A 19,058-nucleotide genomic window follows, 5' to 3' on the forward strand; every position below is an offset into this window, starting at 1 on the left:
TTAATAGTAGGCTTAAATAGGGGTGCCTGGGTGGCTCAGTTGGTTAAGCATCCAACTTCAGCTCAGGTCATGATCTCATGGTCCATGGATTCAAGCCCCGCGTCGGGCTCTGTGCTGACAACTCAGAGCCTGGTGCCTGCTTCGGATTCTGTGTCTCCCTCTCTCTCTGCCCTTCCACCACTCACACTATGTCTCTCAAAAATGAATAAACGTTAAAAAAATAGTAGTAGTAGCTTAAATAAAGTCACTAGTTTATTATCATATATTATATATTACATATTATATCCTTCTGTTATGTCTTCTGTTTAGAGCTCTCTTATCTATCTATTTATGTATTTATTTATGTATCATTTTATTCTTTTGGTAAGATGATAAAAGTGAGATGCCAAATTCTCACTGGCATATTTAATATAACTATTTTAAATAAATATTACAGAAAAAATGTCATGGAAGATAGAAGAAGTGACAGCCATTTGCCTGTTTTCCTTTGGTTTCTCTTTTTGCTCTTCTGTGCTCTTCTATGTATTGTAGGTTTCTGATACTCCACAGATTACCTTCCAGCCTTTTATTTCCAGCAAAATTCCATTTAGGTCTTCCCAGTGTGAGGTCCTAGCAAAAGACTGAGAAATGAAGGAGGAGAAAAGTAACTTACCTCCTGTTTTCAGCTTTTGGGCTCCATCTACATCAGTAAAGAGCTGTGGATTCCAGCATCCTCTGGCTATTCCAGTTATCCATATTACAGAATTCTTCCTTGGTTTCATGACTAAGGCCACCTCAGATATCATAGCACTTGCCAGGTGGTGCTCCCCTTGGCTATCCCAGAACCAGCAAGCAGATCCTGTTTGTAACAAATAAACATTATTTGTTTCAGGTGAGTCTACCTCCAAGTTCGTGGTAATGTGCCAAGAGAGGACACCATTCCCTTATTTCTAGAGGCCGCAAACACTGACCACATTGTTGCAGACCTTGTCTTAGAACTGGCAAATTCTCACACGACTAGCTGGCTGCTACAAGTCTCTGGTTTTTGAAAGGATTTGTGTCCTTTGTCTCGATGTTTCAGGAAAGCCTACCTGACGAACATGTGAGCAGGTACCATGTGGTCTGTGTTCAGCAATGAGTAGCTGTGAACACACGTGTAAAAAATTCGGATTCTTTTCTAAAAGGTAGATTGAAAATGGTGCTTTGCTTTATGGAATAGTCACAAAAAGAATGGGAGTGAGTGGTACCCAGCAGTTCTGGGTATACAGGGCCCAGCCATGTTTTCAGACTGGTGTGTAACACACCTCGCACCAGCTTCCTTACCTCCAGCTGAGGTATGAAGGAGCTCATATGGTTTCTCTTCTCCTTACAGGACCCTGTAGGTGTTGTGTTACTGCCAGTCATTTGTAGACATGGATAAAATGTCTAAGGAAGAATGTCTCAATTAGTGCAGCCGGTGTGACAGAAAGGCGAGCAACTCATTCATGAAACATTGGAGCTTTGTTTTTGAGTTTTTAATACCCTCCCTTGTTCCCTGCTTTGTGTCACAGTACCTGTTGTGTTTTGAAGGAAAGATTGTATTTTCACAAAACATTATTGGGAGTAATGCTTGTTTTTCTTGTCCATGTCAAATTGAATTTTGTAACTGCAGAAGTCACAGGAATATGTCCACTGATCATTGTGTCATTAACCGTTCACAGGCGGGCTCTCAAAAACGAAAAAGTGGGTTATTCTTAGGAAAAAAGCTTGTGATAAAAACCTTTCCTTTTTTTCTGGTTGACAAAAACTAACAGATTTTGCCTTTGTTGCCATTTGAAGAAATGAACTGCTTTAGAATTTTCATGCTTTGGAATTTAATCTGTGTTGGGGCACCTGGGTGGCTCAGTAGGTTAAATGTCTGACTTCAGCTCAGGTCATGATCTCACGTTTTGTGGGTTTTAGCCCCTCATCAGACTCTGCTGACAGCTCGGAGCACAGAGCCTGCTTCGGATTCTGTGTCTCCCTCTCTCTCTCTACCCCTCCACTGCTTGTGCTCTGTCTCTCTCTCTCTCTCTCTCAAATATAAATAAAAACATTAAAAAAAATTTAAGGGATTTTTTCTGTGCAGTCTGTTGGACTGGAAAAAGACACTTCTAATTTGTTTTTGAACAAAAGGATCAACAGAGTAATGTTTATTTGTTAATAATGTTTATCTTATTGACTCATATCCGTTGTTAGTTCTTCAAAATTTGAATTGAGCAAAATTTTTTATTTATTGTCAAGATCAACTAATATATTAGTAGTTTATTAGTTAATTTGTGGTTTCAAATATTATACATATGCTAAATAATAGTTAAAATAATGCAATCAAAATTTATTATTAAAGGAAGATAAGAGTAAAACTCCTTAAAATTAAACATTTAATTTGGCATTATTGTAATTATCTTTGGTATTCAGCAGACAAAAATAGTATGGTGTGCATACTTTTGAATAAAAATATAAAGTTGTCCTGATTTACTTTTTATCATCTTAAGCCTGGTCTTGTGACTACTAGTTGGATATTTATCTTTATAGTACAACTTATTTATAATTATTCCATGTCCTAGATGCTCTTCTTTAACTATTAAGTCACTTTGGAATACAAAGGACTGGCCTCAGTCAAGCTATGAGTTAACTTATTAAAGCCAGTTGTGGCTTACTTAGTACGTCACTTCATGAGACTGTTTTGTGAGCTCAGAGAACAATGCTTAAAACTAATAACGAAGGTGGGTCAAGAATGAGCTCTTCCAATCTTTACAGAATGAGGGCTTAGGATGGATGTAGACTAGAGAGAATCTAGACATCCTAGCTCTCAAGCATATGAATCTGCAGATCATAGAAGAAAGTGAAAATATTTGTGATCATCTAGTCTACTCATAATATGTCACTTTAATCCTCTCATATAGCATAGATTAAAATATAAATGAGAAGGTAGAAAGATAGCAGTCAGAGTTTCATGCACTTTCTGGATCTCTCTCTCTCTTTGCTCTCCCCCTGCATCTCTCTCTCCCTCTGTGTCTCTCTGCCTGTCTGTCTATTGGACTGTCTGTCTGTCTCTGTCTCTCCCTCATCCCCTATTTGTAGGCAGTCTTTCTAGAACTCATAGATGGTGGAAATTAAATATGTCATTTCTTAGTCTTCTCAGAGCTTTCACACTGTGATTGGCATTTCTTTCAAGAAGGCTGTTTAGTTAACTACCAAGAGATTCACAAATCACCTAGAAAACCTTCACAGACTTCTGTTGATTTGTTGCACATTACTTCTGGTCTGTTAATCCAGCTTGTTTCTTTCTCAGTTTTCAAGGGGGGAATGAAATCTGTTGAGCATTCACTCCACAACTATTTATGGAGCACCTACTAGGTATAGAATAGAATAGAAAAGTGGACAAAAGAGACGAAGATATAAATCTTTACCCTTATGTTGTTTGCATCCTAATGTAGAGAAATGGGATATAACAAAATAAATTAGTCATATGAATTGAGTATTAGATGTTATAAGTAGTATGGAGAAAAATAAAGCAGAGAACTGCTACAAGGAATGTGTGTTTGGTTATTAATTTTAAATAGGGAGATCAGAGAAGACCTCATTAATAAGGGGATATTTTAGTTAATATCTAAAGATGCTGAGGAAGTCATCATAGCTATGTAGGAAAAGAGTGTTTTAGGGAGAGAAAACAGCAAGTATGAAGGCCCTGAGGCAGTAACATGCCTAGTGTGTTTGAGGAAAAGCAAGTAAGACCACTGTGAGTGGAGTCATGTGAGGGAGGAGAGGGTATTAGAAGATGACCTCATATTATACTGACACCAAGTATTATAGAAAAGACCCATATAGGCTGTATGGCTTTCACTTTTATTTGGTTGTGAAAGGGAACCATTGTGAGGTTTTGAACAGGTAAATGATATGAACTGAGTGATATGGTCTAAATGTTTCAATAAGGAGAGAGTGATAAGCTATGTTGCCTGATACTGGTAGGTGAAATAAGATGAGGAATGAGAATTTTCCACTGAATCTGGCAATGAGAGGTCATAGGTGACCTTGAAAATAGCATTTCTCGTGGAGTGGGGGGATTGGGTAAAAAAGATTGGAGAGCATGACTGAGAGGAAAAAAATATTTGTGAATAAGGAGACAAGGTATTTTGTGTGTGTGTTTGCTATAAAGGGGAGAGGAAATGGGATGGCAGCTAGAAGGTGAAGTAAGGCCAGACAGGTTTGTTTGTTTGTTTTTTAAATGTATCAAAAGTATCAGGATGTTTTTATGCTTATGGGAAAGATGCAACACAGAGAAACACATTTCTAATGCAGGAAAGACTGAGGAGAGTTTTGATGTGTTTCCTGTGCCTTGGTGAGCAGGTACGGGACCTGGGCACACATGGAGGGGAGAAAATTGTCTGGCAGCACCCGCAGCTCATCCACAGTAATAGGGGAGAAATCCCAGTATACGGCTCCAAATACAGGTAGTTCAAAAGATGTATATGTAGAAACAGGTAGAGTTTCTCTCTGATTGCTTCTTTTTTTTAAATCCTCAATAAAATATGAAGGAAGATCATCAGCAAAAAAAAAAAAAAAAAAAAAATGAGAGCTGAGAAGGGTGTTAGAGATTTGACAAGAAAGGAGAGGAAAGTGTATGTGCCAGGGACATTAAGTAAGATATCCTGGAAACATTAAGAGCTCACCTGGTTAGTTCTTTAGCTACAACCAGATTTCTGGATCCTGATGAATAGATGAAATATTGGATTTGACCAAGGTATGGTCCCACTAATTGGTACAAGAAGGATGTAGAGTTAAGGAGCATGCAGGAAGGCAATTGTAATGACTGTCATTTAAACTGTGAATAGAGTAGGAGAAGGTTTGTGGGGGTGGCAGGTGAAGGGCAGTGAAAAGGTGGTAAGATTGATTGGTTGCTGGTCCTTTAAGGTGAAAGGATTATTGGAATAGAGGGATTGCCAAGAAATACTAAACTAGTAAGTTTTTAGTTAGGAAACGTTTTCAGTTTTTTTTTTTTTTCAAATGTTTATTCATTTTTGAGAGACAGAGAGAAAGAAAGAGAGAGAGAGCAGGGAAAGGGCAGAGAGAGAGAGAGACAGAGACAGAGACAGAGACAGAGACAGAGACAGAGACAGAGGTTCCAAAGCAGGCTCTGTGCTGTCAGCATAGAGCCTGATGTGGGGCTCAAACCCACAAACCATGAGATCGTGACCTGAGCTGAAGTCCGACACTTAACTGACTGACCCACCCAGGCACACCAAGGGATTGAGGTGAAATATTAATTTATGCTAGAATTGATCACAATTTTAAGAAATTTATTTTGTTCTCATTGTGATTTCTTCTTCATCCTGTTTTATTCTGCATGTATCCCTCTTTAGAAACAAACTATGATTTAATCGCCATGACCCATTTTATGTAAAACATTTTTCATAAGAGAATATATATCATCAAACATTGGAAAATAGAGAAAAAGACAATGAAAATCAGTATTATGATTCTTACTGCTTACACACATGTACTATGGTACTTTTGACTATGTTGTTCCAGTTCTTTTTCCCTTCCTCTGATTTTGTAGAACATGATAATATAATAATAATTTTATGCATTTGATTTTGTTCAACATTTTTAAGTTTTCCATCTTACCGTCTCATAAGCATCCTTTATGCTATTACATAGTTTCATCAAGATTATCTTTAATGACTACATAATATTCCAATGAGGTGGTGTTTCATAATTTATTCAATTTTCTCTGTATTCAGGATATTTATATTAATTTGCTTTGACATTGAAATTGTATAGTGATGAATATATTTATTCATAATTAAAATATTATTATTAGATTCCTTTAGGAATCTTTATAAATTCATTCTCTTTTTTTAACGTTTATTTATTTTTGAGAGACAGAGAGTGACAGAGCATGAATGTGGGAAGAGCAGAGAGAGAGGGAGACACAGAATGCAAAGCAGGCTCCAGGCTCTGAGCTGTCAGCACAGAGCCTGATGCAGGGCTCAAACCCATGACCTGTGAGATCATGACCTGAGCTGAAGTAGGACGCCTAACCAACTGAGCCACCGAGGTGCCCCCTGCCCTGTTTTCTTTTTTTTTCATTCTTCCTTTTTTCAAACAAAATCATCCAAATTCTTCAAATAGATTCTTAGAAATTTTGGTTTCTTTATATGAATCTTCTCAAAGTTTCCACATCGCATTTTAATAACTTTCCCATTGGATTTAAGTAGAGCAGACTGATCTTACATTTTCAGTATTTCTGGCTCCTGTTTATTTATTTTATTATTTTACCCACTTTTCTATATGATTCTACATTTTTTATGCTTTCCATTCAGACCACAGCCATAAATTCTCATGTTGTTAATTAAAACAATAATTTATTTCAATTTTTAGTTACTTAGCACAGTGAATAAATATTTTATTTTTGGACTAATTTTTTTCTGGTGAGTGTTTCCAGAACTGTTTAGAATGTTGTTGACAAATGCTTCATTTTCCTTATATTGCAAAACTCAAAATTGACATCCAGTTAGCAGGTTCCTTTCAGCGTATAAGAATCAAATGTGCTTTGAGATTGCAAGGAGAGGTGATATGAGGAATAAGAAAGAAAAACAACCCAACAAGCCAATGAGCAAGGCTTTACTGAACTAGAACCCCACTGTGGATGTAACAGGATCTCTGGCAACGTGGCAGTCATTCTTGTAGTTGTTCCCTCGGAAAAGCTACTCAAGGCCTTCTGCATTAGGGTCTTCAGGGACATTTGCCTACAGATTACTCTGCTTGTGGTCACTGGGAGTGTGGACTCTGGAACAAGATTCTTGGGCTTTGACTCCTGTCCCCTTTATTTCCTACAGTATGATGTTGGATACGTTAATTAATCGCTATGTATTTTAGTTTCCCCAACTGCAAAAAAGAGACAATAGTATTACCTATCCCACAGCCTTGCTGCGCAAGTTAGAAGAGATGACAAAGTACTTAGAACACAGCCTGGCACAGGATGCCCAGTGATTGTTAGCTATTAGTAATTACTATAAATTTAGGTTAATCTACATGAGACAGTCTTTTCCTTATTTCTGTCATATTTCTCATGTCTTCCGTGTCTTTATTTTCTATTACTGTATTTTATTCACAGTGATTTAAAAATATTAAAAGTGAATTTGTCTTACTGTCCTCTATGTTCATCCTCTTCTCTTTGTAATTAGGCAGAATTAATTTTCTTTTTAATTTTTATTCATGGTTAAAATCTGTCTATAGGAAAATTTCTATTCCCTTCCATATATTTTATAAGTGCCATTTCATTTTCAGCTTGGACATCTAAATCAGTTTTAAGAATCTTCCTTATTTCTTGCCTCTCTTCTATGATTACATATCATTTTCATTTAGTTTATGACTCTCTGACTTTATTTATTTTTTTCTGTTCAAGTTTAATTGGAACGCTCATTTTGTTTATTGAATGTGCCAGGAGATATACTTTGGAGAAATAAATGTTTTAATACATTCTTATAAAAGCTTACAAGAAATAAGTGGCAAGAATGTTGGTAGAATTTTAAAGAGCATTTTGCTCTTATTAGTTCTTCTAGTAGCAAACTGTAAGCCTCTGTACGAATAACCATTTTTTGGTGACTCAGATTCAGTTTTTCTGCTTCTTAGAGAAGACTGATACCATTTGTCCTCTACGGTTTTACTGGGAAATGAAGAGAAATATATGTTCAGAAATGTGGAATAGGGAACATAAGGGAATATTGAAAATTTTATCAATCCACAAGGAGGAGAAAAATAAAAGCAAATTTGTAAAACACAACATAAGATGGTAGGTAGAAATAAGTAAAAATCGTGAGGTTTTAAGAAATTGTAAAAGGGTAGCATTCAACTACTTAAAGACAGATTAAAAGTAAACATAATTTTTTTAAAATCCAGCTATTTTCTGTTTGTAGTGGCATACCTAATAATCAGCCAGAGGTGTTGAAATAAAGAGGTAGAAAAAGATATGCCAGGAAAATGCTATATTTCTTTGAATTTAAGATACCATCCATCTTAAGACCCACCCTTATTTTGTGTAATAACAAATAGGAAAAAAAGCCAATTAAAATCTGACATCAATTGCATATGCATCTTGATTCCTAGAGATTTTAAACTGTGTAAAAAAAGTGTCTTAAAATTGTAAAGTACAACAATGAAAAGAAAGCTGGTATGGCAATATTAATATCATATAAAATAAATTTAGGTCAAAAAGCATTTGCAAGAATAAATAGAAACACTAGAGGATATTAAGAGAAAATCCATTAAGAAAACATAACCCTTGCATACTTACTTGGTCTTAACAACAAAGCCCTGAACCTTATAAAGCAAAAACTGAGTGAATTACAAGAAAATTTAGCACCTTCAAAATTATAGTTGGAAATTTCATCACATCTCCTACAGAAACTTGTAAATCACACAATTGTAAAATAATTATAACAATGTAGTTCAGAAACTTCACCTAATAGACACAAAAGGACTCAGGGAGTTTTTACCTAACATCAATAATTTTTTTCTTTAACTTCAGATATTTTGTGTTTTTGTATTTCCAACTATTTAAATGAGAAAAGTGATAATACATTATTATATCACCCCAAACCCTCAACTCCTTTCCTAAAAATGTTTTAAAAATACGAAAACAAACATACACATTAAATACCACACAGTTAATGCAGTCGCATAGAAACCAAAAAGTCAGTATTGCTTACTGCCAGTAGCTTCAAAATTCACATGTCCTTTATTTATACTGTCTTCACTTTGAAGTGGCTACTTATGTTTCCAGGGTTCTACTGGCTGAATTTGAAATGAAACTTCAGGTTTTCTTGATATTGTTTAGCTAAATATGTTCCTTTGAGTTTAAGGGAATTTTTTTTTTTTTAATTTTAAATACTTTTATTCCTTAGAAAGACAGTTGGCCAAAATATTGTAATGGGAGATTCACGTGTTCTATAAAGTTTATGTATTAAAAACTAGAAGCCTTTTTACTGGGAAAATGTTAATCAGAGAGATATTTTTTGGAATGTGCATGTATGTGTGTGGGGGTGGGGGGTGGTGGGGTATGTCTAGGGAGAAAGAGACCGCTAGAAAATGCCACCTGGAGCACAAGTAAACTTTCTTCCTAAGCTACAGGTAAAACAAAGACTTATGCTAAAACAGGCATTTACATTATCTCAATATCGAGAAGTGTCTCCATCTAGATCTTATAATTCTAAGAAAACACAAGGAGATATGAACCGTTGCGAAGCAGTGTGAAGGAGAGAGTATTTGTCCCTAATCTAGAACAGAACTGGTCTTAGATATCATTCCTGGGCTATACTAGGAAAGGCCACACCACCCACAGGGAAGAGAGAATCCTGCAGTTTTCATGTATCACCCTGAAATCCCATGTCTAGTACAATGTCCTAATGCATGTTTTTGCCCCTGGAAGTGTTGCCATGTCGGGGTGAGCATCTTGAGCTGCCATATATTTTATTATGTCCAGTAATACGTTTGTCTAACAAACCAAATGAAAAAAAAAATATTTTTACCACCTTATAATTATGTTAGTGGCTCTCAATCTTTGTTGTACATCAGAATGTCTTGAGAGCTTTTTATAAAAATAATGATACCTGCGCTCCACCCCAGGATCTTGGGATAGGTTTTGGGCATCTACATGTTTTTTTAAAGTTCGGAAGTTAATTTTGATGCAGAGGAACCATTGGGAACCACCATTTTATACTAACTTGGTTAGGGTAAATGGTCAGGGGACTAACCTGGACAAAGCTCCAGAACAACAGTCCGGGAGGACCCTGACCTGGCATCCGATGGTGCTAGCGACAAAACTCTGAGCCTCCTTACATTTTACCCATCTGCACGGGAGAAGCCCATTGAGCCCACAAAGCAGGATGGGTCTCAGCTGAGGGAAACACAACTCCTAAACCTGAGTATTACCCCTGTATGTTTATTTGTTTATTAATGTTTATTTATTTTTGAGAGAGAGAGAGAGAGAGAGAGAGAGAGAGAGAGAGAGTTCAAGTAGGGGAGGGCACAGAAAGGGCGACACAGCTCCAGGCTGTAAGTTGTCAGCACAGAGCCTGACACAGGGCTCAAACCCACAAGCCATGAGAATCATGACCTGAGCCAAAGTCGGACTCTTAACCAACTGAGCCACTCAGGCACCCTGAGTATTACTCCTATTTTAAAAGGAAAGGGTCATGGAGAGGAAGAGAGAGAAAGGACTTCTTCTTGAAAAGGTTTGCAGTCCCTTTGGGCTGCTAAGTGAGGGGGTTCAATTTTTTAGTCTGATTTAAGGAAATCAAAAGGACAATAATGGATAATTCTATTCATTCCATTCTAGATGATTTTCTTTGTTTTTAAGTTGCTGTTTTCATTAGAATTTAATACCTGAAAAGAGAATAAAAAAATAGAATTTGAACATTAAAATTAATCATTCCTGTACGACTTGATTGTTTAGATATTTGCTTCTCTTTTTCACGATAGTTTCAAATGTTTTAAAAATGTGTACAGATAGAAGGGATTTACATTGAATATTTCACAATCTCCATTTGAGACCATGTATTTATACCCTAGTATTTGTAATTACAGTGACCAACCATCCTGGTTTTCCCTGGACTGAGAGATTCAAAACTGGATAGCCCTGGACAAACCCAGATGGATGATTGGTCTACGTACTTGTAACCCATATTTACTTGGGAAGCTGTGTTTTCCTGTTATTCGTCCTTCTAAGTAGGACTCAACACCTCTTATTATTCAATATAATTATTTTTGCATCAGTAGGTCATATGGACATTTCTGAAGATTATATGGGAGAACTAGATGGTAGGATTGGCCACGGATATGCCTAAGTGTTTCAATGAGAATATTGTCATTAGTTACATCTTCTTATTCCCCATCTCCCTTTTAGGCTGCAATCACTTGCAGTCCCAACTCCCCACCCCATCTTACCCAGGGAAATTTTGGGTTTTTTTTAGCTTCCTTCTTCAGACTTCTAGTACAATCCACCGCTACTTGATACTATCTTCAAATAAGTGAAATTTTGAATATTTAATTGTCTCTCAGAAAGGAAAGAATCTAGTTTCCAGTATTCAGTGAATAGTGAAGCATTACTAATAGTAAAAAGATTTATTGTTTCGCTAAATTATGTATTATATATATTATAATTGTAATATATAAATATATTTATATATTCATCCATCTCTGTCCATTCATCCATCCATCTGTCTCTCTGAGTAGGCCCACATGTTAGTATTTTTCAAGTTTGTGCTTTGATAAACACTTCATACTTTCCATGGTGTTCTCAGTTTACACAATTGATAAATAAAAACATGGTAATTCCCTAAAACATTACGAATTAGACATGGAGAACTTAGGGGAAACTCCTGCTTTACGCATTGGATGATGTTGCATAATGAGTGTTCCTTTTTTAAATCTTACCAGTTCTACCAAATTTTGTCCATGTGCTCATTAGTTCATGAACACTCTGTTCTCATTTAAAAGCCACTGAACGTTGAAATTTACTTTCTGCCAAGAAGGTAGACTTGTCAGATGATATGTAGATGATTCACAGCAATGTTCTAAGTTCAAACCAAGGAAGACTGTGGGTGTACACAAAATGTTTGTCAAAGGGTGTTTTTCTTTTGGCAAAGAATGTTGGGAATCTTATAATTAATTCTGTCCAATAACATTGGGGCAACGGGTAGCTGAAAAATGTTAGATTTTTGTTGAAAAGGGATTGATAAACTCTAGTTGGAAAATAATAGAGTATTTTTCCAATTATTCTCTTTAGAGAGGTGAAAAGAGCATTATCAAGTGGAATAATCAATTAAGCTAACATGGCAGTTAAACTTCCACGGTCCCTTTATTGTTCTCTCTTTTCCAATATTCCTTAAGTATCTTTGTCAGTAGCCACTCTTACTTCATAAAACCAAGAGAAATGACACAGATGTGAGGAAATAAAACAAACAAGAACTATCATGTTAAACAGTGATTAGTTTTAATTGGAGATTTGTGGTATTTGATTTGCACAACAGCTTTAAAAAATAAAGCTTTATTGGGATGTAATTCACATGCCATTATGACAACTACTTAAAATCTATATTTTTGCACTCTATCAATGAGAAAAAGTGATGCTCAGACCACTGTATTCATTTGTAAGCTTTGTTTTGAACCCATCTGTCTAATTTAGAAATCTGTATTGTTTCCACTATACCCTAGTGCCTCTGTTGTCAGAAACCTAGCACTCTTTCTGGCAGGAGCAATGAAAATAGGGGTGCCTGGGTGACTCAGTGGTTAAGCGTCCGACTTTGGCTCAGGTCATGATCTCATGGCTTGTAGGTTCGAGCCCCGTGTTGGGCTCTTGTGCTGACAGCTCAGAGACTGGAGCCTGCTTCAGATTCTGTCTCCCTCCCCTCTGCTTCTCCCTTGCTCATGCACTGTCTCTCTCCTCTATCTCTCAAATATAAATAAATATTTTAAAAAATTATTAAAAAAGAAAGAAAGAAAATAGCTGTTAAAATCCTCTATGGAGAGTGAAGAAGAGACGATTGAGCCCCAAGATACAACTGGTCAGTAGTCTTTTTTTTTTTTCTTCTAGGGAGTGAGGTCAGTGTCTCAAGCCATCTGAGGGAGAGGAACCCAAGCTTCTCAAGTGGGTCCAGTGGGAGAACTTGTTTCCACATGCTCAGGAATAATAGAAGGGAGAAATTAGAGGAAAAGAAAGAAAACGGAATCAGCTGGTTGTGCCACTTTTTATACGGTATTCCATTTGACTATTAAAGCTGCCCTATGAAGATTGTGGGCTCATTATAGAGTAATAGAAGTAATACATAGTAATGTAATTCTTGCTATTGTTCTTTTTTACAGATGATAAATAACCCCACAGAAATGTTCTGTAACTTTCTCAAGTTTATACCCAGGGTCTAAAACAAGAGAATTCTAATTACAAAGCCTGTATTCTCTGCACTTTGCCAAAAAGCATTTATATATAAGAAACAGAAAAACAAATACTGTTGATAGGTGAAAAACAGTGAGATCTCACAATGTCAAATATTATATTAAATGATGGAGTTTTGTAGGCTATGAAGCTTACAAAAAAAAAAAAAAAAAGACGGAATTATGCCCAGGGCCTTGCAAAGGGCTTTGCAAACAAGGGTATTACAGGTTCAGCTTCATTAGCTACCTTTAAAATCTGACTGTGGTTCCACCCCTTTTGAACAACGAGTTGATCTCTGTATCTTTTGAAAAATACAAGCTAGGAAGTTTTTCTTGCCCTGATGGGTGCAAGAAAAAGTCTTAGGGTCACTGTTACACAGTTCTTGTATCCAAGAACTTGCTTAACAATTGAACTTGTTCTGTTACTAGGGACAGGTTTTACAGCTAGTTTATCTTTGAAGGTTTGCTAGGAGCATACATCGTTTAAACTTAAACTTGAGAGGCCCATCACTGAGACTATTATACGATAACAGGGGGAATTTGATAACAAATTTATGAAGTGCTTCCACAATGAAAATACTAAAGCCTTGCTCTGTGACTTAGGAAGAACCCATATACTTTTGTGGGAGAGCAATAATACAATTGTGTTCTGGGGAACATTTCAGCCCATGTCACAGCCACCAGATACAGAGGTAGAATGATCTGTTCAGGCCTACACTTGAGCTACTTGTCTCAATTTTCAGAAGAATGTAACTCTCATTTTTAACTGAGTTGATTGTTTGGGTCTTCAAGAGAAAGTGCTGCTCTCAGTCCTCATCAAGAGCTAGAACCTCTAACTCCATGTGGATTAAGAACCAGAAACAGAAACTCAGTTGAAAGAACTAAATATGGTGGGTTTTACCAGATCAGATGATCTATCCTGTCTTTTTGTAGCCTAACATGTATTTTTGTATCTGGTTAAGGCGTCAGATAGCTGCTTAGCTGGATCTGCTACTTTCCATCTGATTTGACCCCATTGACCTTGGGCAAAATGCCATCAGGACACATTAAGAAAGAGTTCCATGAAAGAGACCCCAGTGCTGAATACAGGATAAAAGACAGGGTGAGGATACTGTTCCCAGCAGTCCTGGTGAGGCTGGTGCTTCTGCCAAGTGGTTTATTTGTATGGTATGGTCACTGTGAGGCTTGTAACTAACAATGTATTCCCTGCTGTGATCTCTTTGAGAAAGTGAGAGCCAAATTTGTGGCTGATGCTAGCAATAAATGGAACTTAAAGCATGATGTTCATAGTTATTTATTTTGGGTTTCCTACTAACCCTCTGCAACTGTCACCCAAATCACTTTTTTTTACTTTCTCACTGAAGAATAATATACACTTGCTTGTTGTTTAAACACACCATGTTTTTTGAGTATTTGTAAACATTTTCAAATTGTTTTTAAACCAAAGAAAGGTATATGTGTGTGTGGTTGTGTGTGTGTGCATCCTTAAAATGAATATAATGAAAACGAATATTCAAGTTAAAAATATATCTACTGATCATCAGTTATATGCTTAGGTCATTATTAAAAGATTCCTGATTTACAATGAATATTTATCAGAAGCCTGTAATACTCCCTTAAGCACTTCGATATCCATGGAGTATCCCCTGAACTTTCAAAAGATCCCTTACCTGTGTTTTTGGATGTTGGTTGTGCTCTGTGTGGTGGAAGAAGAGATGCTGTGAGACTGAAGTAAAGTCAGGATATAGAGGGCTGACCCTACCTATGGATTTGGTTCTCTCTTGCCTTGGCCTAAAAGTCATATTCAAAGACTCTTTGTTTCGTAGGAGGTATGATACAGGAGGAGCATGAGGTTAGGGCCACTTTATTTCACTCTCATTGAGTTAAAATGTTTATCATTTTTTGCTTTGAGGTCTTAAAATCTATACTACTATTACTTTTGACATTACATAGCACCAAAACTTAAAAGGATCTCATTTTTAAGTCATAGCATCCATCAAAATAGGTAGAACTATTTTTATACCCTCCTTTTTTTCCCTATAGAGTTCAACTTAGGAGATGACAATTTGAGTCCTGAACTGGCCAGTGATGAACCTGCTACTTTGAGCAGCTCATTTTAATCTCTTGCTGCTCATATTTATCATCTGTAAAATGAACATCCTTTATCTAAAATAGTACTTTTCCTTTCTTCATGGTAACTTACAAATACAGTTATTTCTTTGGGTCTGAAGGCTAAGGGTTGCCAACTCTATGAACCAGGACTGGCTACGTAATTGCAGTGCCCAGTCCAGAATAAAAATAGGAAGCCTCTTGCTGAAAACATATTATATATTTTAAGATTTAAATAGCAGAGCTTCTGTTAAGCATGAAGACCTCCTGAGAGTGGGGCTCTGTGTGGCCACACAGGTCACATACTCATGATGTGGGTCCTGCTGTGAACTTGGTGAAGGTCTCAGGGATTAAAATAAAGGCTTGATGCTACTCTCCAGCAACAAACCCAGGGCATAGTCTCAGGTCTCACTTCCACTGGAAGGGAAGGTCTGACCAATGGGTAGGAATCACAGAGTAGAGTTCCAAAGCTTGTTCTCCAGAGTCTGATATCCCTGTGTTCAACCATTAGCCCTGGTGCTTAGTACCTGCCTAATATTGGGCAAATAAACTCTGTGAGCCTCTATTTCCCTACCTTTATTTTTTTTTAATTTTTTATGTTCATTTATTTTTGAGAGAGAGAATGTGTGTGAGTTTGGGGGACAGAGAGAGAGGGGACACAGAATCCAAAGCAGGCTCCAGGTTCTGAGCTGTCAGCACAGAGCCCGACATGGGGCTCAAACTCATGAACTATGAGATCATGACCTGAGCCAAAGTCGGATGCTCAACCAACTAAGCCACCCAGGCGCTGCATGAAAATATTTTTAATACCACATAGTCCAAGAGTTAAATACAGAACAAAACATGGAAACATGTAAAGGAGATCTGAGGTGTTTAAGGAATAGTTAGAAAATACTTTGAACCTACTAAGTGGCTACAAGTAGCAATTTTCACTATATAATAGCTACTATAAGCACTTCACAGGAACATGTTATATTTTACTTTCTTTGGTATGAGCATAACTTCATATTTTTACAGTGTTATATTAGTTTCAGGTGTACAGTAAAGTATTTAAACAATTCTTGCCTGTGCTCATCATGACAAGGGCACTCCTAAATCCCCATCTTTGTTCTTTAACCCAACAAAGAAACACATTTTAAAGAAATTACTCTTTTAGGGGCACTTGGATGGCTCAGTCAGTTAAGCATCCGACTGTTGATTTCAGCTCAGGTCATGATCTCACAGTTCGTGGAATTGAGCCCTACATCAAGCTCTACACTGACAGTGCAGAGACAGCCTGGGATTCTCTCTCACCCTCTCTCTCTGCCCCTCCCCTGCATGTGCACACACTCTATCTCTCAAAAATAAATAAACATTGAAAAATGAAGGCATAATTCCTTTAAATGATATTGCTTCCCTGGCTACTCTTTTGCAAATGTTCCTCTCTGCCCCCCAAAATTTTCTGGGATCTTTTGCTAAGTTGTACAGTTGGCAAATATTCCCAGGTGCTTAAGGCTTAGTTTAAATAGTAAAATAAATGTAAAGCAAAACTTTGTGCATTGGCTTCTTAAGAATAATGCATCATGTAAATCAGAATAAGTGTGTTGTAAAAGGCATGTTTGACAAGAATATGTCCCCAATTAAGTGAGTAGTAGACTGCCCTTTTCCCACTTACTCATTCTAGCCAAGATTGACTCATGCTTCTTTAGACAAAGTTTTTTTAAAAAAAATCCCCTTTTAAGAAAGCAATTGCCATTGACTATGACATTTAATTGTAAGAAAACACAGGGGAATGATAAATATGGCAAGTGCTATTTGCACCTGTGTAAACAAGCACTGACCTCAACATGTCACCATCATGGTCATTTTAGTCAAAGGCTTTTCCCGTACACCACCTCTCCTCCCTGTATTCATAGAACAAACTCATAGGGTGAAGCCCTGTAAGACATGGTGTGTGTGTGTGTGTGTGTGTGTGTGTGTGTGTGTGTGTGTGTGTAAACAAAAAGATTGAGAGAAGGAAGATTTGTTGGAGGATAGTGGGAACAGGCAGAGAATAAGGAGAAATCTATTTGGAAAGAATTTAGCATGGTGGTTTTTAGAATGTAGTTCTCGAAATGTGCCCCTCTCTCCCCAACCCAGAGCCACAGCATCACATCACTTGGCCACATTGTTAGAAGTGCAAATTCTCAGGTGCCTCCCCAGCCCTTCTGGATCAGAAATATAGGGTAGGTCCAGCAAATTGTGTTTGATCAAACCTTCCAGGTGATTCTGGTACCACTGAGGTATAGAACCACTGGTTTAAAGGACAGCGAAGATTTACTTGAGCATTTGGAGAAGAGGGCTACCTCACAAAGAATTCCAGCTAATGACCACCTTGTGCCTTTGTTTCTGAAATGTTATGATCCTCCAGGACCATAGGTGCATAGGTCACCATTCTGATTCTTAGGTTGTTGAGGACTTTTAACTGCATTATTCTAGGTTATTAACTATTTTCTACACTAAGGGTTGTTAGCTTTGAAGGAATCCTGGATACAAATTGTTCCTTTCTGCTCTTTTGTCTACAAGAAATTAAGGGGTCTAGGGAGCTTTCTGTCTACATTGATTTTCCATTTAAAATGTACTTTATCTTTTTAAAAAATACTTGTTCATGTAAGGATTTTTTTTTCTCATTTTAATTTGATTTGCTCAATGTTGCTCAAGGATGTGTACTTCGTTTTCTATTCTAAAGTTTTGGCTACCTATGGTGTGCCAAGGACTTTAGTTTTTGACACTGTATTTGGTAATATCAACCAGAGAATTTTGAAGATCTGCCAGGAAACTTGAGGCTTCATTTTAAATTGCATATTGCACAGTTTGGCTTTTCACCCCAACTTTCCATGCAGTTTTGCCTATCAGGGGAAAAATTGTTATTTCACCATTTGAATTTTTTAAGTATGCCACATTATGAGATAATTTTTGCATTTGTTTATCCACTATGTTTGGAAAACATGTTTTCCCCCTTCTTTTCTTTCCTTTCCCTGCCCTTTCCTCTTCTTTCTTCATTTAATTTTGTTCATTATTTTCTTGATACCAGAAACGGCTTTTGATTCCTTTCAAAAATAGAACGAATTTCTTTGAAATAAAATGTCAGGAACTTGAAAGAAGAGTATGACAAACATAGTTAAAGGTGAAGGAGATGTGGTTAATGCCTAAAGGAGAACAAGAAGTAAAAGTTTAGCATGACTAGCAGTTTGAATTAGAAAGTGGGATAGTCTGAGAATGTAGTATTGGGAACCTCGAGTCTGAGAAGGGGCGTATGCATCCTGGGTCACGGAATTTATGGAGTAGCAGTAATGTGAATGAAGAATTATGTCAGGGTCAGTTACTCACCAGCTGTTTGACCTCGTAGGCCAGTTATGTTCCGTTGCTGAGATTCATTTTTGTACTCTAAAATCTTACTGAAGATATTTATTTTTCAGTGTTGTCATGGGACAAAGAGATAACATGTATGTGAAGAAGGGTGAGTCACAGCAATGGGATGCTTCCAGTTAGTATATACCGATGCTTTTAATTGCAATTCTCCTGTTTTCGTAGTTGCACGGTACTTCATTGAATTAAAACACCATATTTATTTATCTATTCATATGGCAAAGGATAATTGGGATGATTCCAGTTTTTTGTTAATATAATGAACATTCATGTATTTCTGTTCTGATGTACATATTCAAGGTTTTACTACAACAAAAGTCCTAGAACAAAACAACTGAGATAGGAATTGCTGGGTACTAGGCTGTAAGCATCTTTCCTAGATAATGCCAGATTGATTTTTAAGTGATTATACCAATTGACACTTCCACTAACAGTGTACATGAGTTCCCATTTTCTCCACCTCGTTGCCAATAATTGGTGTTGCAGGTTTTTAAATTTTGGCAAATTTGATAGGTATCATTGTACCTTAAGTGGTCTCACTTAGAATTCCTCTGGCTTCCAATAAATTGAGCATATTTTAATATATTTGGAGATCATTTGTGTTTACCTTTTAAAGAAATGCTTGTTCA

At 36.8% G+C, this 19,058-nt stretch overlaps 1 protein-coding gene across 2 annotated transcripts in view; it reads left to right on the forward strand.

Moving 5' to 3' along the window:
- Positions 1 to 19,058, forward strand: part of MACC1 (MET transcriptional regulator MACC1) — a 65,694-nt gene that overhangs the window by 23,193 nt on the left and 23,443 nt on the right. Inside the window, exon 1 of one of the 2 annotated variants that reach the window (XM_040472470.1) lies at positions 18,425 to 18,520. The exons of the other annotated variant lie outside the window; for it this stretch is intronic. Coding sequence (XP_040328404.1) covers positions 18,487 to 18,520 — 34 coding nt within the window. The 5' untranslated portion in view covers positions 18,425 to 18,486. Of the gene's footprint in view, positions 1 to 18,424; positions 18,521 to 19,058 lie in introns of those variants that run through there. 2 annotated transcript variants of the gene reach the window in all.

The sequence above is a fragment of the Herpailurus yagouaroundi genome, unplaced genomic scaffold (assembly GCF_014898765.1).
Source record: "Herpailurus yagouaroundi ecotype Mexico unplaced genomic scaffold, PumYag 100, whole genome shotgun sequence".
Lineage (NCBI taxonomy): Eukaryota > Metazoa > Chordata > Mammalia > Carnivora > Felidae > Herpailurus > Herpailurus yagouaroundi.